Source organism: Salvelinus namaycush, chromosome 20 (genome assembly GCF_016432855.1).
Source record: "Salvelinus namaycush isolate Seneca chromosome 20, SaNama_1.0, whole genome shotgun sequence".
Taxonomy (NCBI): domain Eukaryota; kingdom Metazoa; phylum Chordata; class Actinopteri; order Salmoniformes; family Salmonidae; genus Salvelinus; species Salvelinus namaycush.
The window spans coordinates 26,981,427-27,009,017 of NC_052326.1; the positions used below are offsets into that span (position 1 = coordinate 26,981,427).

Consider the following 27,591-nt stretch of genomic DNA (forward strand, 5'->3'; position numbering starts at 1 on the left):
ACCCATTACATTAGGAAAACTGTTGTAATGAACACTTATGAGAATGGTGGACTGAATTTTCTGTACTTTACTCTTTAAATAATACTTTTAAGATCAATTGGATAAAACAATTCCTAAGAAGACCCACTTCTATCTGGAATTTTATTCTTCATCACATCTTCTCTACTTTGGTGGTCTTAACTTTATGTTGTTTTGCAATTATAATATTGACAAAATTTACAGTGAAACTTTCTGCTTTTCATCGGCAGGTTTTCTTATGGTCCTTAATTTATAAACACAATTTTTCTCCACACAGATATTATATATGGAATAATCGGGATATATTGTATAAAAATACTTCTTTGTTTTTAGAATATTGGTTCCGAAATAATATCCTATTGGTGAGCCAACTGGTAAATGCAGAGGGTCTTTTACTCAGTTATAAGGAATTCTTATCACTTTACAAGGTCCCTGTAACACCTAAAGATTTTGCAATTGTTTTAGACGCCATTCCCTCATGTGTTGCTCTGTTATTCAGGAACGTGTCAAGACCTGACCCTCAGAGCCTACCTTCTATTGACCCTGTTGACTCATCAGTAGGAAAGATTTGTTTGGTCTTTTGGTCCATTCAACAACAGAGCGATACGAACCTTGTTTCAGCAGGATGTTGTATCTATACCTTATGTCATGCCTTATTGGAATGGATTTATTGATAATATTTGTTGGAAAAAAGTTTGGATGTTGCCACACACATACCTACTTGTTAACAAAATTAAGGAAGTTTCCTTTAAAATTATTCATAAATATTATCCTGCCAACCACTATATGAAGTAGTTTAAGGAAAACATCAACTCATTGTTCCTTTTTTAACGACCACCCAGAAACAGTGTTGCATCTTTTTTGGCATTGTATTCATGTAAGAAAACTGTGGCAAGACATCAGTAGATTTATAATTGAACACATTTATTAAGATCTTACACTATTGTGGAGAGATGTACTGCTTGGATTCTTTACCTACGATAGAAATAAGCTGAATTTTTTTTATTTAATTGATTTCATTATTCTTTTGGCCAAATTTCATATTCATAAACGTAAATTTACAAACAAAACACTACATTTTCTAACCTTAAAAAAAAGGCTTTGTGCTGCGTTCACGTACTAGTCGGAACTAGTTAACAAATTTCCGAATTATTAAATGGTTGAACACGGCACGTGTATAACTACAACCAATTATCAAGTCGGACATTTCGGAGTTGCCTAGTTCCGACTCGTAGATGAACGCGGCAATTGACTCTCGCCAATAGTATTACCAAAGACATGAAGATAGGCTAAAACTGCGTCTCCAATATAAATCCTTGATCACGCTTGTAGGCGATGTCATGGCGACTTTGGCTAGCTAAACTCATGCGCAGAGACACGTCATCGGGCCGTCTTGCGCCGAAATGCGCATGCCGTCAAATCAAAGTAATAACATGTTCAACTACTTAAGAAATCGTCTCGAATCTAGGTTGTGCCTTTAGATTTCGAGAAAATGAACAACTCATGAAGAATGTTTTAAATGGTTCACTTCTCAACCCCAAAACCCTGGCCTGGTCTGTCGCGCACGTTCCCGGAAATCTTGCGATGTTGCGCCTCCGGGTTTAGAAACTTGTACTTCGGACGTCATTGAACACGTAATAATGTTACATAGTGCTTTGAATACTGCATCGAAGCTTCGATATCAATCATCCCATCACTAAAAATGCTACAGTTGTCCCTCCCTTATGAAAAGTTACCAGTGCCCCGATGCGACAACTGTGGTGCTGTAGGCTACTCTATAAAGCCATCAGTTCCCGAAACCTTGGCTAAAACTTTCAGTTTCACCTCCCTCTCGACTTATACTACACAATGCGCATGCGCATATATCGTGGGTTGGAGAAGAAGAGGCTTGTTGGTGGTAGTTTTTCATGCAAGTGCCATTTTGTCTACATGTCGAGAGCGCCGTGATTGGATTTTGTGTGTGGGTATTGGAGCCAATCAGAGAAACCGGGCGGCGGACAAACGGTGAGAGGTTGCACGGCTGAGGAGGAATGTGATCCGGTAGCAGGGGATTGGTGTGTCATTGACCAACCAAATGACTAACTCCACTAGTTAAATGCAAGAATTAAAAGCTAGCTAGTTAGCTAAAATATAACTAAACGTTAACTCACTAATCACCATGGCTCATTGTTAGCTGGCTGGCTAGCTAGCTCTGTAAGATAACTAACGTTAACTAGTTATGTGTGGTGGCACAGTGACAAATGTCTGGTTGGGTGAGAGACGACAATGACCAATGTCTCATAATATAGCTAGCTAGAATGCCACATGAAAACAATATTCGAGGAGGTGCGTGACTCGTGAGTTAGCTAACGTTACTTAGCTGGTCTACTGACTGTTGGCTTGCATGCATTGGGCTGCTGCATACTCAGTTGAAATATTTGACTAAAACCGTCAGTGACTACACTAGTAGCCTGTGATCAAAGTTAACATACCAATTGTCTAGGACAAATTGTGATTTGGCATATATTTTCATAATTTGTTTTAGTGGCAAGAAGAGTAGCCTATTTCTTGACCACCAAACAAACCATGTTCCTGGGCTATGTCCAACTTATCTGCACTGATCTGAAAGAGCTGACCAGGTGAAAGCCTGCCTAATGATGAGATGTATTGTTTTTTTCCTGTCAACAAGTATTTTCCAATCAGTGCAGATCAAGGGAAGGAGAGGACAGATTTTTTGACAACTGAAAATGAGTCCAAGAGAGTCATTTGTGAAGGCAGTCATATTCATCATGGTACTTACATGTGATTGTAGTATTGATTGGCACGATTATTATGAGCCTTGGCGAATATGCCCTTACAAATTAGATAATTTGATAACAAGATATGACGTCCTGTTACATTTGTTCTACCACCTTACTGTAAATGTGTTATCCTGTTGCTGTAATGCCTCATTTCACATTATTCTTCTTAAGTAAGAATGTATCTTACTATCCAATCGAGGATAGTCATCTCATGCAGTTATGTGCCCCTCACAGCTGTAGCAGTAGACTGAATTGAGGCCTTTCAGAGTTCATTGACCATGGAGCAGTACACTACCGCCACCACATCTACTGGGGAACAGATAGTGGTTCAGACTGCTGCTGGGCAGATCCAACAACAGGTAAGAAGGAAGGGTTTGTTCATGTGTTATGTATGGTGTGTTTGTGTATTGGAAGGGGGTTAGGAGAAATGTACCTACGGAAGAATGTTAATGCCATGAGTTTGGGCTAGGTTGTAGCTTTATTCATTGTGTGGTGAAAGTTCCTGGGCATTGGCCACAGTAGCTGTGTGTTAACCCATTCATAGAAGCTAACTACCTTTAGCGTCTATTGACGGCCACCGACGACGCTCGTTCTGAATGTTAAAACGCATCGCTTGCAGTATGGTTTTGGAAACATAAGGAACGTATCTTCCATATCAGCAAGAAGAAGAAAAAAGGTTAAATTAGTACACACCTCTTATAGGTTTAGTGTTCCCACGTGGCCATATCTCCATGTTACAGCGCTTGTTTACGGAATACAGACAGAAGACAGGCGGCCACCTGTGCTTATCAGCTATCTAGCGTGCTCGGAACACCTGTGTGTAAGCGGTTCGTCAATTTGAGGCACACACAGCGTATGAATCTGTGTAAAACTGCTACAGTAAGTGTATATTTTTTATTTGAAAGATTATTTATCGCTGCAATTAAAGATAATGGGCATATCATAATGTTTCGAAAACCGTCTCCCAAGCTATGATTATTGACATTTTTAAACAGTGTCGGAATTGTTGTTCACACGCAGACAACGGTGGGCGAAGCTAACTGCTGAAAACCATACGGAGAAGTGTGTTTGTGTAGCTTTGTCTGTAACACCGATCTCTGGCACAGTGACTGCGTTTCAGTTGCAAGCTGAGCCCCAGGCAGCCACCGGCTGAGGACAACATGTTATGACACTCCCGGTAGTGGTTTGACCGCCGAGCCCCTACCATGTCTCTACCCCATTTACCCAGCTTGTCTCCCTGCTGGTGATGCCTAGTCATAACCCACAGTCCACGCGGTTATATCCGCAAGGCGGGTGGGTTTAGTGTCAGGTTGAATAAAGAGAAAACACCTTAAATGTATAATTCTTGTGCAATGTATTATGTATAGGCTACATTGAGGTTTTTCATTGATTATTTTAGGTTATCTGTTATTAGTGTGTATGCCTAGGCCCTAAAGCTTAACTGTAAGCGAGCCAAATAGTCTAAAGGCCAGTTGCCAAATGCATGCTTTTGGGAAAGGGCGGAAAAAGTTAACGACAATCCACAAAGGCATAAAGGGCAGTGAGTTTAATTCAATTAGAGAAAAGCTGCAAAATGAGGACTGTAAAATAAAGAGAAGGGAGGGACAGAAAAGTAATGTTTGGGAAAGATTTGGTGAAGTGGTAAAAGAGGATGATAGCAGTGCCAGCTATGTTATGTTTGATGATAGGATATACAAATTCGACAGTCACAAGACAGAACTTCAAATAGGCCTATGGCATATCAATGAAACTGTAGCCTACTGTTCAGATGGGTTAAATGGAAACTGAAATCTGGACACTGACTGTAGGTCTGTAACTTCTCACAGCCTTACCATTAACTCCTGCAGAATTAAGTATTTCTTGCAGTAAAATGATACACCAAATGTAGGCTACATTTCGACATGGGTGGAGAAATATTATTTAATTCTTTCAGCATCTTGAGAGAATGTGATTGTGCAGTTAGATACCCTCTGTGGGGTGCTATCTTTATCAGCATCATAAAAGCTGATATTATTTCAACCACATAAAATATGCATCCAAGCCAAACTGAAATCTATTTCCTTACAACAGGTCAAACTGGTGTCATTTGGAAATTTTGTACAGAAAATCTTTTCAGTTTAAATTTTAAATTTCATTTTCTCTCCGGTCGATAAACGTCTTTGCTCCACTAAAGAAGCCGACATGACAGAGAACTTTACCGATTGAAGCATACATTCTATCGATTTATGACATTATTCTGGTGAGCAAGGGTTTATTTAGTCTTCTAGGGCAACTCATAATGACAGAAGAAACGCTGCATTATAATTATAGACAAGATGACTAACAAATAGCCTACCAAAATGTCAGAAATTATAATCAGAAACATATCTAAATCATGCAACAAAAATAATCCTGAACCCCCATCAAAAAAATAGTAATGCAGTTTCTGACTGTCGCCTACAGAGCATTTTTTTATTAGTGGGTTAAGGTCTGGTGCGAACTGCAGATTTTCACCTTATCACATATAGTTGGGCGAATGGGTTATTCACCAAATGCGAGCGGGTGTGGGTGAATAAACCGCGTAACGCTGCTCCCTACATGTCGCCTCATCATATCTTCTGGCCCCTAGGCCTCAATGCTAAACTGTTGTGTATAGATGCATGTCAACATTTCTAACACTACAGCCGCCTGTGATTGTAGTGTTGTCATGAGTTGCTGTCAGCCAGGCTGAAAAACTCCATGCATGTCCCTCTCCAATATCAATCTTGCTATCTGCATTGTCTTCAGTCTGAGATTGTCAATTGTGTTATTCTCACATGGTCCAACAGGTGGTACAGTTATACCACAATCAAGTCATGAATCTATAGATATATGTGTATTATTTTGTAACCTACAACAATATTCTGAGTGGCATAAAATGCTCTCCTTGCTGAGTTTAAGATTGACCAGTCTCCTACATTGCCTTTTCAAATCTCAAGTAAATATCCCGGTGAATATAGCATACACTGAAATTACAGTACGCTCGGACCCTATTATGATTCCCTTGTCATTTGTGTTTTCGTGTGCGCTCATTCAGCATCTTGTGGAGATCAAACTAACTCCAAGAAAAGGTGCATTGACTATCACAGCACCATGTTTATCTGTTTGCTGCCCTCTGGCCTGTTTTGTTCTGTTTTGTCTGTCTCTGGTCAACATGTGCTGCATGGAAGCTCTGCTGTGATGTAGAATGGCCGTTATGCATGGTTGCAGTTCCATTAGAGATATCTTGAATTAACCTCACTCTCCTTTCATGTCTCGTTTACATTCTCCCACCTTTTTCCTGTCTATTTCACGCCTTCCTTCCCCTCTCCTAGGTGCAGGGGCAGCCTCTGATGGTGCAGGTGAGCGGTGGTCAGCTCATCACCTCGTCGGGCCAGCCCATTATGGTCATGGGGGGGCAGGGAGGGCAGGGGCAGACCATCATGCAGGTGCCCATGTCTGGATCTCAGGGGCTCCAACAGGTGACTGAACTGTTGTACACCACACCTATCTGAAACCTAGCAAACATGTCTCTCTAACAAGATATTACTGAACGAGATATGATAAAGCAGACTGGCTGATTAAGATTGTCCTGCTCTCTGCTGTAGATCCAGCTGGTGCAGCCAGGTCAGATCCAACTCCAGGGGGGACAGACTCTACAGGTACAGGGTCAGCAAGGCCAGACCCAGCAGTTCATCATTCAGCAGCCCCAAACTGCTGTGACCGCAGGACAGAACCAGGTATAGACACTCACACACTCTTTATACAATATTTTGGTCTGCAATAGAACACATACGCATAGTTTCCATTGTTTAGAAGAGGCCCACTGATGTAAATAGCTATAATGCATAAAACATATTATGGACACCATAGAAACACACCACATTGTGTGGTGTATAACTGGGTGGTAATGATTGTTGATGTTTGTTTCTCAGGGCCAGCAGCAGATTACATTACAGCCGGGGCAGCAAGTGGCTCAGACTGCAGACGGTCAGACCATTGTGTACCAGCCAGTCAATGCTGATGGGTCCATTCTACAGCAAGGTAACACATTCACACTCATAGCTGGGATCCCTACTGTGTCTTGATGGATGCTTGGTGTGCTGGCTATTGTCCCCTTCTTTTGATTATCAGCTGATTTAGAACTGAATCAGTTGTGTGGCTGTATGCAAAGTGGTTCACACTCCACACTTCTGGATCACTAATCTATGATAGCTGATATTAACTTAACCCTTTTGCGGTTCCCCCAGGTTTGATCACCATCCCTGCCTCTAGTCTGGCTGGTGCTCAGATCGTTCAGGCAAGCAACAGCACCAACACAACAAACAGTGGTCAGGGTACAGTGACTGTCACACTGCCTGGCAACATGGTCAACGCAGGTGGCATGGTCATGGTAAGGTCCCTAATGACATTAATACAGATTTGTTGGCATGTGTGTATGCTATGCATCAGTCTGACTAGTGTGTGTATGTGTTAGATGGTTCCGGGTGGCGGTGGCAGTGTGCCCACCATGCAGCGTATCCCCCTGCCGGGGGCGGAGATGCTGGAGGAGGAGCCTCTGTATGTCAACGCTAAGCAGTACCACCGCATCCTGAAGAGACGGCAGGCCCGCGCCAAGCTGGAGGCAGAGGGAAAGATCCCCAAGGAGAGGAGGGTGAGTGGCTGTGACATGAGTAGATGTATATATGTGTGGTTGTTGTTTTTATGAAGACAGAGAACTGCTGGGAGTGTGTTTAGACACACAGTATTTGTCTATAAGATTCTATGTGAGTTTGAGAGGGGGAAAATTCCAGGATGACAGTTTTAGGAAGAGGAAATGGTGTGGGCAGTAAAGGATGTGTTTATGTGCTTGTCTGTGAATGTGGTTTTACGTGTCCCTCAGAAATACCTGCACGAGTCTCGTCACAAGCACGCCATGGCGAGGAAGAGGGGTGATGGCGGACGCTTTTTCTCGCCGAAGGAGAGGGAGGAGATGGCTCTGGCCATGCAGGTGAGGGCTCAGGGTGCCCTCAAACAAGAGGATGTGTTTGGAGGTGTTGAACTCAACTCTAATTGGCAACCTACTTCTGTTGCCTCCCTCAGCTAACCAACAAGTAGCAGCCATTTCCACCCCTCACTCTGTCACATGTCCACCGCAGCCACTCATTTCCCCTGCACTCTTAAAACGGTCATCCTTGCTATCTTTGTATGTTTTATTATATTGGTTACCTTGTAGTTTTGTATCAAAGAATAGTATAGTTTTTTACAAGTTATGTTTTTTTGTGTACTTGTTTTTTGAGTATATAAACAGGGGTGCTTTTAGATGCGGGCATATTTTTTTGTGTACCCTTTGTTGTTCTTTTGATGTATTCCAGCCACTTGATCCCTAACCATGTCTCTGGCAAACCACGCTGAGTTCAAAAGCTTGTTCTTTCACATAGAGCTGTACATACTGACCACAGGATGCTGCTGAGGGGAGAACACCTCATAATAATGTCCAGAACAGAAACGGAGCAGATGGAATGGCATCAAACACCTGGAAACCATGTGTTTGATGTATTTGTTACCATTCCACTTATTCTGCTCCGGTCATTATCACGAGCCCATCCTCCCCAATTAAGGTGCCACCAACCTCCTTTGATACTGACTCAGTAAAATGTTCTCCAATGTCATTTGAAATGTGTCTTGGCTTTGTTTGAGCTCTTGTTGCAAGCTGAAGAATGTTAGAATGTTAATGTTGCTGTTTTTGTCCAGTGTTGCTTCCTTGCTGTTGTGTTGTCTTGTTAAACTTGTACCATGTTGTAGTGTAAACATCTCTGCTAACACCTGTGTTCATTTAACAGCTGCAGGGCTAGGATGGGAGTGGTTTAAAGGTACTGTATGAATTTAACACAAGATCACTATAAAACAAATATTTATTTTCCTAACCTTTGTCAATGCTGCTTCATATTATGAATGTCTTGGATCAGACCCACCCCTCAATGTAGGTTGATTTATCCTAATTTTAAATATTAAACATGGTGCTATACATCCAACCATCCTTGGAGAAAGAGCAATTAACACCAATGCTGAACATATAGTAATTATACACACATTAAGCCTGAATTTGCAGCAGTTTTATTTATGCCCACGCAAGGTTTATTGGGAAGTTGGTAATGGCTAACCACATGTAACAGATTAAGAATGAGGCTGTGTGTGTTTTCTATGTATAATGTTTGTGTATGATTTCTGTTTTTATGATTGCTGACATTTTTCTGCGACTGCCACCTGTCTCATTGCCCATCATTCACATTTGTGACGTGTGTTTGTGTATTTACAATTAAACATTTATCTTTCTGTTGGTATTGTTTTTAATATGAATAAAGACTTGGCTTTCAATCTTTTCAATTTTTTTACATGATGAAAAATCTGTGTCCACTAAACTAAAAAACTATTCAAAACAATTAAGATGTTTGAAAAATGATGGATTTGATAAATCAATAAAATATTTACCAGTTCTTTTGTAACAGGAATTAATGTATGTGCTATCTAATACATTCAGCTGTGTAGCTTCTTTTGGTATGATGGAAACATGCATTTTGACCAATAATATAGTATCACCTCCCAGACCAAATCCTAACAACATTAGTGAGCATTTAGATTATGGTATAGTCTGATTGAAATCTAACCCCCAGACTGGATTATACTTTGACACTTTAGCTGCTTATACCTGGGAGAGATTCATGTTGTTGTGGCATGGTGATTACGCAGGCTGACCAACCGCTCCTCTTCCTCCAGGTACAGGCGGACCAACCACATGCTGGAGAGGAGACAGTCGGGCAGGTGATCCGTGTGTCATAACCTCTAGAAGCCCTGTGAGGCGTGTGTGTGCTCATGTGTTTGTCTCTGTGTGAGAATGGTTGCGTGGGGGGGGGTCAAGATCAGATGTCCCACACATCAATCAACCAGTGCTTTCCAACCAGTCCCAAGCTGCCCAAGTCCCCTGTCTGGTAGAGAGCAGGACAGACTGGGGGAAGAGGTTGCTAGCACACAGAGATACTGTAACCATGGTAACACTGGAGAACAATTGGGAGCTTCTGGAGGAAATGTATTTTAAGAAACAGCACAAGTTCTACAAGAAAGTTCCTTCCAGAGCAACCTTGTTTCATGTAAGTTACTTTTATCTCTGGATGTGCCACAAGAACTTGATCAATAAACACACCATCCTATAGGCCACAAGTCCAAAGTGGTTGATCAGATAGCCCTCTTCCTTTCCTGATGCTCTTCAGAAATATGAAATAGTAGTTTTTCTTTTGTACAGATCAATTGTGTCCTCTGGTTCATGATATGTAACTATCATCACTTATTTTAAGGCTTTTCAGACTTTAAAAAAATGATTTCCTATGGTAATTCTATTTGAAAGGGGCAATAATCAAATGCCTAATTACCTGCATCAGTTTTTTATATTGTGTTGTAACAGTCTTGTAAGAGTGTAGATGCTTTTTAATAACGTTTTAGCAACTTTTTTATTGCATAAATTAAAGGAAACCGCATTATCAAATGTTCTGTATGTGTTAAGAATGCCTCTGAAAATGAATTCATTTTTTTAACTTCCAACATATTTTGTTTTGGATTTAATATTGCCAGAACTGTGCTGTACACATATTGTATGTACACTGCATGATTTGACCGTATGCCCATGTCGCCTATACCTAAATCCGCCACTGGGGAGTAGGCTGGGAAGCTGATTCCCAATCAATGTTTTTAGAGCAACCTCTACTACTAGATGCTTGAGCAAACGAAGGGAGGGGAGGCGCGCATCCCCCGCCCACAATTTCAGGTGACAGCTAGGCAAAACAGGCCGTTCACAACTTGCTGCACGCGAAGGAACTGCGCAGGCAACGAACCGTTTTATGACAGCAATTACTACACTGTAGTTTGTAAATATAGAATTACCAACTGATACACCAAACGGCTGTTAATGAATTGTTTCTAAATCGTGTGAATTGCAGTCTAAAGCTGCACAAAAACCCCTCTTCCGCAAAATACCGAACAGTGGGGAGCAACTCGAATTCTGTAGCTAACTTAACTAACGTTAGCTATACCACGGGCTAACTAATTTGTTGTACGTTTTAATTATTTATCTAAATGTCGGACACTCCGGGGGACGGAAAGTTGGAGCTGAAACAAGCCAGCAAAGAAGTAAAGGAGAGCGAGAACGTGGCTGAAAAATACTCAGCCATGACCGTGAGCAAGAACAGCGAAATTACCATGGGTGAACTGTCAGTGTCGTCTGCTGCGTTCAGTGTTGTCCCTATTCACAAACCTGTTAAAAAGGTAAGACACATTAATTACGTAGCTAACTAGTGAACAACTAGCTACTTATGAGTTGATTTGGTTTCTTTTATTGTCTGGGTGGTCATCACATCATGTCCCATTTCAGGATGTCCCTTCTAAGCATAACGTAATTCACTTATATTCACTTCGTTAGCAGCTGCTGAAGTCCAACCATTAATTTTCAATGCATGTACTATTTATTGTATGTGAACACTGTTGGTGAAGTACGTCATCCACCCCCATATACCCAGAGTAGGGCACAGTGTTACATTAATTAGATTTATTGGCCACAAGTTGTCAGCTACAGTTAGGCCTAGTATGCATTTATGTGGAGAAACTTCACACAAACAAACACATCTGCACACTTAATTCAACTTCAGGATCCCATTGAGAAGGCAGTGGACATTAGCCAGTCTGGGGGCGATTCCTCATGAAAGTAGAACAAAAAAGGAACGTGACTTTTTTGGGATTGTCACAAAATGTAATCCATAAAATTGACCTTTGGAGGAATGCTTATTGACATATATTTGACATTTATATTTTAAAGCATATTGAGAAATAATCAAAGTTGGCATATTTAAGACAATTTGACCCTACCCAGGAGCATTGCAAGACACCATTACTGTTGAACTTAATGTTGATGTCATTTGAAACATCAATAGTGTAACGACCCTGGGTTTATAAGCGCGGAAATCGACTCTGCCGCTCGAGCATGCTTTTGCGGCACAGTTGATAGCGCGCCGGACTTCGGGCTAGAAGGTCGAGGGTTCGAGACCTGCTCCCTGCCTGTTTCATTACACTGGTGTCAGAAGTGATCGGACCTCGCATCCACGACAGTGCGTGTGCTTGGCCGGTGAGCGCGTTCCTGTAAGACGTAAAGTCGCAAGCTAGCGCGAGGACGCGCTCTTTGAAAGGAGGGAGTAGTGTAACGACCCTGGGTTTATAAGCGCGGAAATCGACTCTGCCGCTCGAGCATGCTTTTGCGGCACAGTTGATAGCGCGCCGGACCTCGGGCTAGAAGGTCGAGGGTTCGAGACCTGCTCCCTGCCTGTTTCATTACAATATGTTCTAAAATCAGTAATACATTTCATTATGCAAGATCTAAATGTACATTTTATTATATGATTTAGAAAATTATGTACTTTTATATCACATTTATATTCAATGGAATTATTTTGTTGTTTTTTTTGTACTTTTTAACCCTTTTTCTCCACAATTTTTTGATATTAAATTGGTAGTTAGTCTTGTCCCGTCGCTGCAACTCCCGTACGGACCCGGGAGAAGCGAAGGTCGAGAGCCATGCGTCCTCCTAAACGCGACTCTGCCAAGCCGCACTGCTTCTTGACCCACAGCTCGCTTAACCTGGAAGCCAGCCGCATCAATGTGTCAGAGGAAACACTGTACAGCTGGCGACCCAAGTCAGCGTGCATGCGCCCAGCCCACCACAAGGAGTCGCTAGAGCGCGACGGGACAAGAATATCACGGCAGGCCAAACCCTCCACTAACTCGGACAATGCTAGGCCAATTGTGCGCCGCCTCATGGGTCTCCTGGTTGCAGCCGGCTGCGAGACAGCCTGTGATCGAACCCAGGTCTATAGTATGCATTTGGGATGCTGCGCCACTTGGGAGGCCAGGACTGTGTTTTACAGACACAGTCATTTACAGAGTAGGACCTCTGGGACTTTATGAGTTATGACCAAATATATGTGGGATGTTGAACTCCATCCTATTGCCAGTACAGCACAGCACAGTAGAGTGCAGTTCAGTATAGTACAGAAAAGTAGAGTGAAGGTCACAACAGTACAGTAGAGTTTAGTACAGAAGAGTATAGGCCTAGGTCACTACAGTACTGTACTGTACAGTGGAGTTTAGTAGAGTGTAGGTTAGTACAGTACTGCCCTGTACTAAACTCTACTGTACAGTAATGTACTGAGCTATACTCTACTTTTCTTTACTGTACCCATACAGGGCAGTGCTGTACAGTACAGTAGAGCACACTAGAGTACAGTATCATTTACTGTATTCTACTGTACGGAGCTATGCTGTTCTGTACTGGCAACAGGAGTTGCCGTACCCCCACCCCACATATATATTTGGTCATAACTCAAAAGGTCCCAGATATCCTACTCTGTACATTTGTGTCAGTCAAACACAGTCCATAGAAATACATATTGAAATATGAGAACAATTTAAGAGGGCATATTTGTAATATACTTTTCAAAATCATATAATGAATCTAAATTTCCATTTTGTATTACTCATTTTAGAACACACAATGAGGTTTCAAATTACATCAAGATTAAGTTTGTGCCACATATAGATCAACAGTTATGGTTTCTCGCAATGCTCCTGTGTAAGGCCAAAATGTCATAAGTTATTTCTCAATATGCTTTTAGACAGAAATGCCAAATACATCCCTTAACATTAGTGGATTCGGCTATTTTTGCCACACCCGTTGCCGACAGGTCTATAAAATAGATCACACAGCAATGTAATCTCCATAGACAAACATTGGCAGTAGAATGGTCCGTACTAAAGAGCTCACTGACTTTCAACGTGGCGCCATCAACGAGTCAGATTTCTGCCCTGCTAGAGCTGCCCCGGTCAACTGTATGTGCTGTCATTGTGAAGTGGAAACCTCTAAGAGCAACAATGTCTCAGCCACGAAGTGGTAGGCCACACAAGCTCACAGAACGGGATTGCAGAGTGCTGAAGCGTGTAGCGCGTAAAAATTAGCTGTCCTTGGTGCAACACTGACTACTGAGTTCCAAACTGCCTCTTGAAGCAACATCAGCGCAATAACTTAGTCGGGAGCTTAATGAAATGGGTTTCCATGGCCGAGCAGCAGCACACAAGCCTACGATCACCATGCGCAATGCGAAGCGTCGGCTGGAGTGGTGTAAAGCTCGCCGCCATTGGACTCTGGAGCAGTGGAAATGCGTTCTCTGGAGTGATGAATCACGCTTCACTATCTGGCTGTCCAACGGACAAATCTGGTTTTGGCGGATGCCAGGAGAATGCTACCTGCCTGACTCCATAGTGCCAACTGTCAAGTTTGGTGGAGGAGGAATAATGGTCTGGGGCTGTTTTTCATGATTCAGGCTATGTCCCTTAGTTCCATTGAAGTAAAATTTTTAAAGCTATAGCATACAATGGCATTCTAGATGATTCTGTGCTGGCAACAGTTTGGGAAGGCCCTTTCCTGTTTCAGCATGACAATGTCCCCGTGCACAAAGCGAGTTACATACAGAAATGGTTTGTCGAGATCAGTGTGGAAGACCTGCACAGAGCCCTGACCTCAACCCAATCAAACACCTTGGGATGAATTGGAATTCCGACTGCGAGCCAGGCCTACTCGCCCAACATCAGTGCCCGACCTCACTAATGCTCACTCAGCAATGTTCCAACATCTAGTGGAAAGCCTTCCCAGAAGAGTGGAGGCTGTTATAGCAGGAAAGCTGAGACCAACTCCATATTAAAATGCCTATGATTTTGGAATGAGATGTTCGACGAGCTGGTGTCCACATATATATTTGGCCATGTAGTGTATATGTCAACAATCCTTCCTCCAAAGGACCATTTTATGGATTAAATTCTGTGATTTATGGATTAAATTCTGTGACAATCCCACAAAAATCAGTTATTTTTTTCTCTTTGTATTGCCTTGTCCTGGGCTCTGTGTCTACATGTTATTGGATATATCTTTGATATCTGATTAACTCAAATGCACTTGATTACCACTGTAGGGTATGGGCTTTTTCTGTGCCTGGTTCCACACAAGGTTTCATTCAACCTGAAATTAAAGTAGCCACATTTTTTGTTGTTGAGATTTACTAGACCATAGGCATTTTTAATATCATAATGAACATTGTTTGTGTAGGCTAGCTTGACAGTAATGAACAAAAAATTCCACCAATGTCAAATCATGATAATACATCATGTCACAGTCTAGGTAACACATCTCTGGTTTCATAATACTTCAGCAGGGTTGAAGTTCCATTCTTTGTGTGAGAGCAGTTGTTTTAGAGCAGAATTTCATAGTTTGTCTCTCAGAGACAGAATCTACTGCGTTATGTAACTGGTAGGCTTCAAGTGAGCCTCTCACTGTACTGTGCGCTTGCCTGATCGTTAACAGAGACAAAGCATTTATTTATTTTCTTTCAATTATTTTTTATTTATTTTACCTTTATTTAACTAGGCAAGTCAGTTAAGAACAAATTCTTATTTACAATGACGGCCTCCCAATGCGGGGATGGAGGCTGGGATTAAAAATATAGGACAAAACTCACATCACGACGAGAGACACTACAACACTACATAAAGACAGACCTAAGACAACAACATAGCATGGCAGCAACACAGCATAGTAGAAACACAACATGGCAGCAGCATAACATGGTAACAGCACAAAATATGGTACAAACATTATTGGGCACAGACAACAACACAAAGGGTAAGAAGCTAGAGACAACAATACATCACGCGAAGCAGCCACAACTGTCAGTAAGAGTGTCCATGATTGAGTCTTTGAATGAAGATGGAGATAAAACGGTCCAGTTCGAGTGTTTTTTGCAGCTCTTTCCGGTTGCTAGCTGCAGAGGAATGACCTAGGGATGTGTGTGCTTTGGGGACCTTTTTAACAGAATGTGACTGGCCGTATGTGGAGAATGAGGGATGCGGTAGGTTTCTCATAGGTGGGAGTGAGGCTGTCGTGGAAATTCTTACACAGGAACACTCAGTCAATCTTAAATGAATCATCCTTTATTTGTCAGTGCGCTGGGGAGGTTCCAACTCAATGCACCATAGTACACATGTCAATAAGAAGCTCTCCTTGGCCAGTCCCAGCAGTTGTCTTATATATGGCTATACACAGAAGTTATATTTGCATGATTTAATCATTATCATTTTGTTTCATCCATGTGACCGGCCAATACTGGTTCATAACATATTACTGACCAATACCTCACGAGGCTTCTCTCTAAGCTGAGACCTTGAAACAGAGAGCTCTTTCGTTCGTTCTCAAAACAAGGTCTAGGCGTACTGCCACATTGCAGTGACTGATAGTGAGGATTTGTTCAGTAAGCCACTTGCATGAACACAGATTGGTTTATACAACAGCACATAAATAGAACACAGAAATTAGTTAGAAGAAAAGCACTAACATTAAAATTCCCATTACAAGGCCTAAGGGTTTTATAAATAAGCATCAACCAGTGGGTCTTGCAACAGGTATACAGAGACGACCAGTTTACCGAGTGTAGAGTGCAGTGATGTGTCCTATTAGGAGCATTAGTGGCAAATCTGATGGCCGAATGGGAAAGAAAATCTAGCCGCTCGAAAGCACCCTTATCTTCCAATCTATAAATTACATCTCCGTAATCTAGCATGGGTAGAATGGTCATCTGAATCAGAGTTAGTTTGGCAGCTGGGGTGAAAGAAGAGTGATTACGATAGAGGAAACCAAGTCTAGATTTAACCTTAGCCTGCAGATTTGATATGTGCTGAGTGAAGGACAGTGTACCATCTATCCATACTCCCAAGTACTTATGAGGTGACTACCTCAAGCTCTAAACCCTCAGCGGTAGTAATCACACCGGTTGGGAGAGGGGCAATCTTCTTACCAAACCACATGACCTTTGTTTTTGAGGTGTTCAGAACAAGGTTAAGGGCAGAGAAAGCTTGTTGGACACTAAGAAAGCTTTGTTGTAGAGTGTTTAACACAATCTGAGGGGCCAGCTGAGTTTAAGATTGTACCATCTGCATATAAATGGATGAGAGAGCTTCCTACTGCCTGAGCTATGTTGTTGATGTAAATTGAGAAGCGCGTGGGGCCTAGGATCCAGCCTTGGGGTACTCCCTTGGTGACAGGCAGTGGCTGAGACAGCAGTAATACAATCAGGGCATGTAAGAGGACAGGGAGAGCTCTGCAGTGTTGATTTATGACATTTGAATGTGCATTAGATGGCAGAAAGATCATATTGTACAGCAATTTCATCAGGTAACATGAATACAAAGCCGGCGAGAGGTGGTTAGAATAGGATGGGAGGCCAAGAGTCTGTATAACCAATAGAGAGTCAGAGTCCCGAGTAAGGGAACAAACAGTCTGTCTCACAGTCGGGTAAACAAGCAAGTTCATAGTCAACAAAGCCCACAGGAGTCATGAGTCAAATGACAGCTTTACCTTATAAAAGCGTTCCAGAAGATTGAAATAACCGTATTTCTTTAACCTCTCGTTTTGGACTTCATGTGTCAATGTGTTACATGTTATTAAGCATGTATGGTTCATACATGCATAATAAACTATCTACAGTCTTATTCCAGTGGAGAAAGGCACAGAATACTTACATTTTTACCTGGCATAATTTAGTGTACAAGATGCGCGCTTGTTAATGTCATCTAGCCTAGTGAGCGCACGCTCTACAGCGAGTAGAATTGCCTGGCCACATGCGCTTACCATTAGCTATTTTGATAACAGCGAAAATACATAATCCCAATCCATGCATCATAAATTAGAAAACTTTGAAATTAGAAGTTAGACCTATTAGACCGCGGGAGTTGTTTGATTTCTCTCTTTCAATAGGCTACATTTCTCTCGAAACCAAGCAGAAAATTATGTGAAAGAAGGTGACATGTTAGCCAGACAAATACATTAGAACACAGTTGTCAAACTGATCAGAAACACAATGCTCACAACCTGTATCTGCTAAATGGTGTCGCTGGTTTATTTAGTTAGTCTATTGTGCAATATTCCAAAATACTAAGGTTTTTACCAGGTACGAATCATGACACAACACATAATTTGATGCGCTATATATACACTGCTCAAAAAAATAAAGGGAACACTTAAACAACACAATGTAACTCCAAGTCAATCGCACTTCTGTGAAATCAAACTGTCCACTTAGGAAGCAACACTGATTGACAATAAATTTCACATGCTGTTGTGCAAATGGAATAGACAAAAGGTGGAAATTATAGGCAATTAGCAAGACACCCCCAATAAAGGAATGGTTCTGCAGGTGGTGACCACAGACCACTTCTCAGTTCCTATGCTTCCTGGCTGATGTTTTGGTCACTTTTGAATGCTGGCGGTGCTTTCACTCTAGTGGTAGCATGAGACGGAGTCTACAACCCACACAAGTGGCTCAGGTAGTGCAGTTCATCCAGGATGGCACATCAATGCGAGCTGTGGCAAAAAGGTTTGCTGTGTCTGTCAGCGTAGTGTCCAGAGCATGGAGGCGCTACCAGGAGACAGGCCAGTACATCAGGAGACGTGGAGGAGGCCGTAGGAGGGCAACAACCCAGCAGCAGGACCGCTACCTCCGCCTTTGTGCAAGGAGGAGCACTACCAGAGCCCTGCAAAATGACCTCCAGCAGGCCACAAATGTGCATGTGTCAGCATATGGTCTCAGATCTTAGAAACTAACAATGTCACTGAGGGAGAGAGGGTAATGTATAACGTTTACATTATGTCAGTGTATGTAATTGTTAGCCATCAGAGATCCTCTGGGAGGAGGAGAGACACAGTCTGGTATCAATAACCATGACAGCCTTGAGTTGGGGTGGAGTGAGCACTTTGGGGTAGAGGTCAGGTTAGATGAAGTGAGGAAAAAAACATCACTAAGGTTCTGTCTAGCAACAGAGATGCATTGGCTGTTCAGTTGTGGAGGAGACTCAGCCTAGGAGAAAGGGTTAAATATCAGTGCTTGTGTGAAATGTATTTTGTCTGAATACAGCTGTATCGACCCTTTGGGAAGAATTAAACTTGGTTAAGCTTTTCTGGTGTCCGTGAGTTATTTATTCCGAAAATTAGAACCTAACACATGTCGATGTGTAGGTGATGGCCTTTGTATTTTGGAAACAGTCTATCATCTCCAGACCAATGCTGACAGGAGGGAGACGCCAGAAAATGTAGTCTAACTTTAATGAGACTTTAAATCACGTATATAGGCTAAACGCCTGTCATGTTTGACAAATATAATGTAGGATCCTTATATCTAAATGCTTGATTTTGTCAACATACTTGAGGCACTCTTTGTTCAGATAGGAGAGAATGGCCAGTTCCTGTTGCACACTGCATCACCCACCTTGCAGTCTGAGTGGAGGCAGTCAACATTTTGAAACTATTTAACCATAAACCTAATTGTTTAAAACCTGGAAGTTTTTTGTCATTTTATGAGTCATGTCTTACCGTGTTCCGACCATAGACATGTTAAGGGGATTATTTTATAAACACTTCCTCATATGTCATTGAAACCAGTATTTATTTCATGTTCTCAACTTTCTTTCTTTGTTCAGCATTCAAAGACACAATCCTAGTCATATTATCTCTGTAGATCCCGTCGTTGGCCTTTCTTTAAATTACTATTGTGGCCTTGTTTTTTAACATTAATGTCTGTTAATATCGCAAAATTAACTTGCCAACAACCTGTTGTCGTATTCGCGTGGCAGTTGTCATCAACCGAAAACAGGGTATGCTATCATTTTGATTTTACAGTGTTTTTTTTTTCTCACTTCATTACTCAAAATGACAGCGCTGAAGCGGACATGACTTCACTGTGAAATCAATCAAATGTATTTATAAAGGCCTTCTTACATCAGCTGATGTCACAAAGTGCTGTACAGAAACCCAGCCTAACACCCCAAACAGCAAGAAATGCAGTTGTAGAAGCAAGGTGGCTAGGAAAAACTCTCTAGAAAGGCCAGAACCTAGGAAGAAACCTAGAGAGTAACCAGGCTATGAGGGGTGGCCAGTCCTCTTCTGGCTGTGCCAGGTGGAGATTATAACAGAACATGGCCAAGATGTTCAAATGTTCATAGATGACCAGCGGGGTCAAATAATAATAACCACAGTGGTTGTCGAGTGTGCAACAGGTCAGCACCTCAGGAGTAAATGTCAGTTGGCTTTTCATAGCCGATCATCAAGAGTATCTCTACCGCTTCTGCTGTCTCTAGAGAGTTGAAAACCGCAGGTCTGGGACAGGTAGCACGTCCGGTGAACAGGTCAGTGTTCCATAGCCGCAGGCAGAACAGTTGAAACTGGAGCAGCAGCACGGCCAGGTGGACTGGGGACCGCAATGAGTCATCAGGCCAGGTAGTCCTAAGGCCTGGTCCTAGAGAGGGAGAGAAAGAGAGCGAATTAGAGAGCATACTTAAATTAACACAGGACACCGGATAAGACAGGAGAAGCACTCCAGATATAACAAACTGACCCTAGCCCCCCGACACAAACTACTGCAGCATAAATACTGGAGTCTGAGACAGGAGGGGTCGGGAGACACTGTGGCACCGTCTGACAATACCGCCGGACAAGGCCAGACAGGCAGGATATAACCCCACCCACTTTGCCAAGCACAGCCCCCACACCACTAGAGGGATATCTTCAACCACCAACTTACCATCCTGAGACAAGGCCGAGTATAGCCCACAAAGATCTCCGCCACGGCACAACCCAAGGGGGGGCGCCAACCCGGACAGGAAGATCACGTCAGTGACTCAACCCACTCAAGTGACGCACCCCTCCTAGGGACAGCATGAAAGAGGCACCAGTAAGCCAGTGACTCAGCCCCTGTAATAGGGTTAGAGGCAGAGAATCCCAGTGGAGAGAGGGAAACCGGCAAAGCAGAGACAGCAAGGGCGGTTCGTTGCTCCAGTGCCTTTCCGTTCACCTTCACACTCCTGGGCCAGACTACACTCAATCATAGGACCTACTGAAGAGAGGAGTCTTCAATAAAGACTTAAAGGTTGAGACCGAGTCTGCGTCTCTCACATGGGTAGGCAGACCATTCCATAAAAATGGAGCTCTATAGGAGAAAGCCCTGCCTCCAGGTGTTTGCTTAGAAATTCTACGGACAGTAAGGAGGCCTGCGTCTTGTGACCGTAGCGTACGTGTAGGTATGTACGGCAGGACCAAATTGGAAAGATAGGTAGGAGCAAGCCATTGTAATGCTTTGTAGGTTAACAGTAAAACTTTGACATCAGCCCTTGCCTTAACAGGAAGCCAGTGAAGAGAGGCTAGCACTGGAGTAATATGATCAAATTTTTTGGTTCTAGTCAAGATTCTAGCAGCCGTGTTTAGCACTAACTGAAGTTTTATTTAGTGCTTTATCCGGGTAGCCGGAAAGTCTAACCTAGAAGTGACAAGAGCATGGATTATTTTTTCTGCGCAATCCCTCCAAAAGAATGTGGTGATTGATGGTATCAAAAGCAGCACAAAGGTCCAGGAGCATGAGGACAGATGCAGAGCCTCGGTCTGACGCCATTAAAAGGTCATTTACCACCTTCACAAGTGCAGTCTCAGTGCTATGATGGGGTCTAAAACCAGACTGAAGCGTTTCGTATACATTGTCTTCAGGAAGGCAGTGAGTTGCTGCGCAACAGCTTATTCAACATTTTTTGAGAGGAATGGGAGATTCGATATAGGCCGATAGTTTTCTTATATTTTCTGGGTCAAGGTTTGGCTTTATCAAGAGCGGCTTTATTACTGCCACTTTTAATGAGTTTGGTACACATCCGGTGGATAGAGAGCCGTTTATTATGTTCAACATAGTAGAGCCAAGCACAGGAAGCAGCTCTTTCAGTAGTTTAGTTGGAATAGGGTCAAGTATGCAGCTTGACAGTTTAGAGGCCATGATTATTTTCATCATTGTGTCAAGAGATATAGTACTAAAACACTTAATTGTCTCCCTTGATCCTCGGTCCTGGCAGAGTTGTACAGACTCAGGACAACTGAGCTTTGGAGGAATACGCAAATTTAAAGAGGAGTCTGTAATTTGCTTTCTAATGATCATTATCTTTTCCTCAAAGAAGTTCATGAATTTATCACTGCTGAAGTGAAAGCCATCCTCTCTTGGGGAATGCTGCTTTTTAGTTAGCTTTGCGACAGTATCAAAAAGAGATTTTGGATTGTTCTCATTTTCCTCAATTAAGTTGGAAAAATAGGATGATCGAGCAGCAGTGAGGGCTCTTCGATACTGCACAGTACTGTCTTTCCAAGCTAGTCAGAAGACTTCCAGTTTGGTGTGGCGCCATTTCCATTACAATTTTCTGGAAGCTTGCTTCAGAGCTCGGGTATTTTCTGTATACCAGGGAGCTAGTTTCTTATAACAAATGTTTTTAGTTTTTAGGGGTGCAACTGCATCTAGGGTATTGCGCAAGGTTAAATTGAGTTCCTCAGTTAGGTGGTTAACTGATTTTTGTACTCTGACATCCTTGGGTAGGTGGAGTCTGGAAGGGCATCTAGGAATCTTTGGGTTGTCTGAGAATTTATAGCACGACTTTTGATGATCCTTGGTTGGGGTCTGAGCAGATTATTTGTTGCGATTGCAAATTTAATAAAATGGTCCGATTAGTCCAGGATTATGAGGAAAAACATTAAGATCCACAACATTTATTCCATGGGACAAAACTAGGTCCAAAGTATATGACTGTGGCAGTGAGTAGGTCCGGAGACATGTTGGACAAAACCCACTGAGTCGATGATTGCTCCGAAAGCCTTTTGGAGTGGGTCTGTGGACTTTTCCATTTGAATATTAAAGTCACCAAAAATTAGAATATTATCTGCCATGACTACAAGGTCCGACAGGAATTCAGGGAACTCAGTGAGGAATGCTGTATATGGCCCAGGAGGCCTGTAAACAGTAGCTATAAAAAGTGATCGAGTAGGCTGCATAGATTTCATGACTAGAAGCTCAAAAGACAAAAACGTTTTGTTTTTTTGTGAATATAAATTTGCTATCATAAATGTTAGCAACACCTCCGCCTTTGCGGGATGCGCGGGGGATATGGTCACTAGTGTAACCAGGAGGTGAGGCCTCATTTAACACAGTAAATTCATCAGGCTTAAGCCATGTTTCAGTCAGGCCAATCACATCAAGATTTATGATCAGTGATTTGTTCATTGACTATAACTGCCTTGGAAGTAAGGGATCTAACATTTAAGTAACCCTATTTTGAGATGTGAGGTATCACAATCTCTTTCAATAATGGCAGGAATGGAGGAGGTCTTTATTCCAGTGAGATTGCTAAGACGAACACCGCCATGTTTAGTTTTGCCCAACCTAGGTCGTGGCACAGACACGGTCTCAATGGGGATAGCTGAGCTGACTACACTGACGGTGCTAGTGGCAGACTGAACTAAGCTGGCAGGCTGGCTAACAGCCTGCTGCCTGACCTGCACCCTATTTCATTTTGGAGCTAGGGGAGTTAGATCCCTGTCTATGTTCGTAGATAAGATGAGAGCACCCCTCCAGCTAGGATGTCAGGCTTGGTCCTGTTTGTGGGTGAGTCCCAGAAACAGGGCCAATTATCTACAAATTATATCTTTTGGGAGGGGCAGAAAACAGTTTTCAACCAGCGATTGAGTTGTGAGACTCTGCTGTAGAGCTCATCGCTACCCCTAACTGGGAGGGGGCCAGAGACAATTACTCGATGCCGACACATCTTTGTAGCTGATTTACACGCTGAAGCTATGTTGCGCTTGGTGATGGGAGGAGTAGACACCAGAGAAGGCTCGGCCTCTGACTCCGAGTCGCTGCTTAATGGGGAGAACGGGTTGAAAGTTTCTGTCGGCTGAATGAGCGACACCGGTTGAGCATTCCTACAGCATTTCCTTCCAGAAGCCATGAGAAAGTTGTCCGGGTGCGGGGACTGTGCGAGGGGATTTATAGTACTATCTGTACTTACTGGTGCACAGATGCTGTTTCATCCTTTCCTACACTTAAATTACCCTTGCCTAACGATTGCGTCTGAAGCTGGGCTTGCAGCACAGCTATCCTCGCCGTAAGGCGATCGTTCTCCTGTATATTATGAGTACAGCGACTGCAATTAGAAGGCATAATGTTAATGTTACTACTTAGCTTCGGCTGGTGGAGGTCCTGACGAACCATGTCCAGAGTGAAAAAGTTGAATGAAAAAAGTAGAGCGAGGGAGAAACTAAAAATATAAACGGTAATTAAAAAGTAAAAACTGTAAAGTTGGCAGGTAGCAAAGTAAGGTTAGCAACAAAACGCACAGCAGCACGTAAACAAGTCTACAATTTGTGACCGGAAATGATGTGATGAGGTGGAAAGAGCCTATATCTATGTTGGTTGGTGATTCGGACACATCCTTTCACTTTGAAAAGTGATGATGTCGAGGTGAGTGAAATAAGATATACGTACCAGTCAAAGGTTTGGACACACCTACTCATTCAAGGGTTTTTCTTTATTTTTACTATTTTATACATTGTAGAATAATAGTGAAGACATCAAAACACATATGGAATCATGTAGTAACCAAAAAAGTGTTAAACAAATCAAAATATATTTTATATTTGACGTTGTTCAAATTAGCCACTCTTTGGCTGGATGACAGCTTTGCACACTTTGCATTCTCTCAACCAGCTTCATGAGGTAGTCACCTGGAATGCATTTCAATTAACAGGTGTACCTTGTTAAAAGTTAATTTGTTGAATTTCTTTCCTTCTTAATGTGTTTGAGCCAATCAGTTGTGTTGTGACAAGGTAGGGGGGTATACAGAAGATAGCCCTATTTGGTAAAAGACCAAGTCCATATTATGGCAAGAACAGCTCAAATAAGCAAAGAGAAACAACAGTCCATCATTACTTTAAGACATGAAGGTCAGTCAATTCAGAACATTTCAAGAACTTTGAATGTTTCTTCAAGTGCAGTCGCAAAAACCGCCAAGCGCTATGATGAAACTGGTTCTCATGAGGACCTCCACAGGAAAGGAAGACCTATAGTTACCTCTGCTGCAAAGGATACGTTCAATAGAGTTACCAGCCTCCGACATCGGCAATTAACTGCACCTCAGATTGCAGCCCAAATAAATGCTTCACAGAGATCTCAACATCAACTGTTCAGAGGAGACTGCATGAATCAGGCCTTAATGATCGAATTGCTGCAAAGAAACCACTACTAAAGGACACCAATAATAAGGAGAGACTTGCTTGGGCCAAGAAACACTAGCAATGGACTTTAGACCTTCGGAAATCTGTCCTTTGGTCTGAGTCCACATTTAAGATTGTTGGTTCCAACGGCGTCTTTGTGAGACGCAGAGTAGGGGAACGGATTATCTCCGCATGTGTATTTTCCACCGTGAATCATGGAGGAGGAGGTTTGATGGTGTGGGGGTGCTTAGCTGGTGACAATGACGATCACTGACTGACTTATTTAGAATTCAAGACTCACTTAACCAGCATGGCTACCACAGCGTTCTGCAGCGATACGCCATCCCATCTGGTTTGCGCGTAGTGGGACTATCATTTGTTTTTCAACAGGACAATGACCCAACATACCTCCAGGCTGTGTAAGGACTATTTGACCAAGAAGGAGAGTGATGGAGTGCAGCATCAGATGACCTGGCCTCCACAATCACCTGACCTCAACCCAATTGAGATGGTTTGGGATGAGTTGGACAAGAGTGAAGGAAAAGCAGCCAATAAGTGCTCAGCATATGTGGGAACTCCTTCAAGACTGTTGGGAAAGCATGCCAGATGTAGCTGATTGAGAGAATGCCAAGAGTGTGCAAAGCTGTCATTTCATAGTTTTCATGTCTAAACTATTATTCTACAATGTCGAAAATAGTAAAAAAATTAGAAACTCTTGAATGACTAGGTGTGTCCAAACTTTTGACTGGTACTGTATGTTGGGTGTTGTCGATGTTGGATGCTGTGAAACTTGGAGAAACTTTAGCTCTCAGATTAGCAAGTTCTGTCATGCCATTATATATATTGGAACATATATATATAATATATAATATATATTGGAACAGGCGAGCACATCAGCGGTGGAGCTCGCATGATTGCTCTCTGTCTCATGGAAATAGTTGCGGTGTTTAGTTGTGTATATAGTCAGCTAACTAGTTGTTTCTTTTGTTTCTACCGATGTAATTCCTATGGAAATAGCCAAAGCTACTTGCAAGCTAGTAAGTCTGTCTGGCAAGAAAAGTTGTGTGTAGCAGTAAATTTGAGCTGCCCTCACGAAGCATCAAGTTCCGCTGTCACTTTCACTAGCTAGCCATACAGACAACCAGCTAACTATCCACCGAAATGAAGGCTAGAGTAATTTTGTGTTTATCTGTTGGGCTTAGGTTGTGGATTGTCATGTTTGACAGGTGCAGATATTCATTGTCTCGTTTCCTGTGATTTGACAGCTTAGTTGTTGTTTTAGGGAAGATGCCTGCGCGGTGGACCTCATATGATGAGTTGGATATTTGTTTACATAGCCAGCTAACAAGTTGCTTGTTTTGTCCTGTTTCTACCGACACAATTCATTTGGAAACTGTTGTGTCCTATTTGTTGCTCCTCTCCTCCCCCTCTGGTACTCTGTTCCTCTAGGCCAGGGAAATAGGAGAGTCAGGGCTCAGCAGCAAAAGGCAGGGAGGAAGAGGAGTTCGAGATGATTGGAGGGATAGTGGAGTGAGAGGAGAGTGGCGAGAGAGGGGGAGAGAGAGAGAGTAAACCTGAGAGGGGAGCCATGTTTCCATGGAGTGTGTCTGCCCCAAGTCTCACCATTCACCCTTGTACCACACAGCCTGGGACTAAAGTGACAGTGGCAGGGGTTTTGTAGTTGTTTTTAAGTGGTAGGAACTTACAGTTGAAGTCGGAAGTTTACATACAGCTTAGCCAAATACATTTTAACTCAGTTTTTCACAATTCCTGACATTTAATCCTAGTAAATATTCCCTGTTTTAGGTCAGTTAGGATCACCACTTTATTTTAAGAATGTGAAATGTCAGAATAATAGAGAGAATTATTTATTTAAGCTTTTATTACTTTCGTCACATTCCCAGTGGGTCAGAAGTTTACATGCACTCAATTAGTATTTGGTAGCATTGCCTTTAAATTGTTTAACTTGGGTCAAATGTTTTGGGTAGCCTTCCACAAGCTTCCCACAATAAGTTGGGTGAATTTTGGCCCATTCCTCCTGACAGAGCTGGTGTAACGGAGTCAGGTTTGTAGGCCTCCTTGCTCGCACACGCTTTTTCAGTTCTGCCCACAAATCTTCTATGGGATTGAGGTCAGGGCTTTGTGATGGCTACTCCAATACCTTGACTTTGTTGTCCTTAAGCCATTTTGCCAAAACTTTGGAAGTATGCAATCGCAATCACACTGCACACTGCCCTAACCCATCTGGACAAGAGGAATACCTATGTAAGAATGCTGTTCATCGACTACTGCTCAGCATTTAACACCATAGTACCCTCCAAACTCGTCATTAAGCTCGAGACCCTGGGACCCTGGGTCTCGACTCCGCCCTGTGCATCTGGGTCCTGGACTTCCTGACGGGTCGCCCCCAGGTGGTGAGGGTAGGAAACAACATCTCCACCCCGCTGATCCTCAACACTGGGGCCCCACAAGGGTGTGTTCTCAGCCCTCTCCTGTACTCCCTGTTCACCTATGACTGCGTGGCCATGCACACCTCCAACTCAATCATCGAGTTTGCAGAAGACACTACAGTGGTAGGCTTGATTACCAACAACGACGAGACGGCCTACAGGG

The 27,591-nt window shown here is 42.7% G+C and overlaps 2 protein-coding genes across 4 annotated transcripts in view; both read left to right on the forward strand.

Moving 5' to 3' along the window:
• Positions 1-1,900: 1,900 nt before the first annotated feature.
• Positions 1,901-10,318, forward strand: LOC120065169 (nuclear transcription factor Y subunit alpha-like). Of its 3 annotated transcripts, XM_039015948.1 has the most exons (10): positions 1,901-2,022; positions 3,033-3,157; positions 6,131-6,277; positions 6,404-6,535; positions 6,731-6,839; positions 7,046-7,188; positions 7,273-7,449; positions 7,678-7,785; positions 8,618-8,647; positions 9,552-10,318. In XM_039015948.1, the coding sequence occupies exons 2-9, from the start codon at positions 3,077-3,079 to the stop codon at positions 8,627-8,629; spliced, it is 909 nt and encodes a 302-aa protein (XP_038871876.1). In that variant the 5' UTR covers positions 1,901-2,022; positions 3,033-3,076; the 3' UTR covers positions 8,630-8,647; positions 9,552-10,318. The 3 variants fall into 3 exon arrangements, with proteins under 3 accessions (XP_038871876.1, XP_038871873.1, XP_038871875.1); XM_039015945.1 differs by lacking the exon at positions 9,552-10,318 and having other exon boundaries at positions 7,678-9,112; XM_039015947.1 differs by lacking the exons at positions 1,901-2,022; positions 9,552-10,318 and adding an exon at positions 2,235-2,343 and having other exon boundaries at positions 7,678-9,112.
• A 287-nt stretch (positions 10,319-10,605) lies between these two features.
• The window catches only part of LOC120065170 (S-adenosylhomocysteine hydrolase-like protein 1), a 62,185-nt gene continuing 45,199 nt past the window's right edge, over positions 10,606-27,591 (forward strand). Inside the window, exon 1 of the mRNA XM_039015949.1 lies at positions 10,606-11,090. Within this exon, the coding sequence (XP_038871877.1) occupies positions 10,902-11,090 (189 nt within the window). The 5' untranslated portion in view covers positions 10,606-10,901. The remainder of the gene's footprint in view (positions 11,091-27,591) is intronic.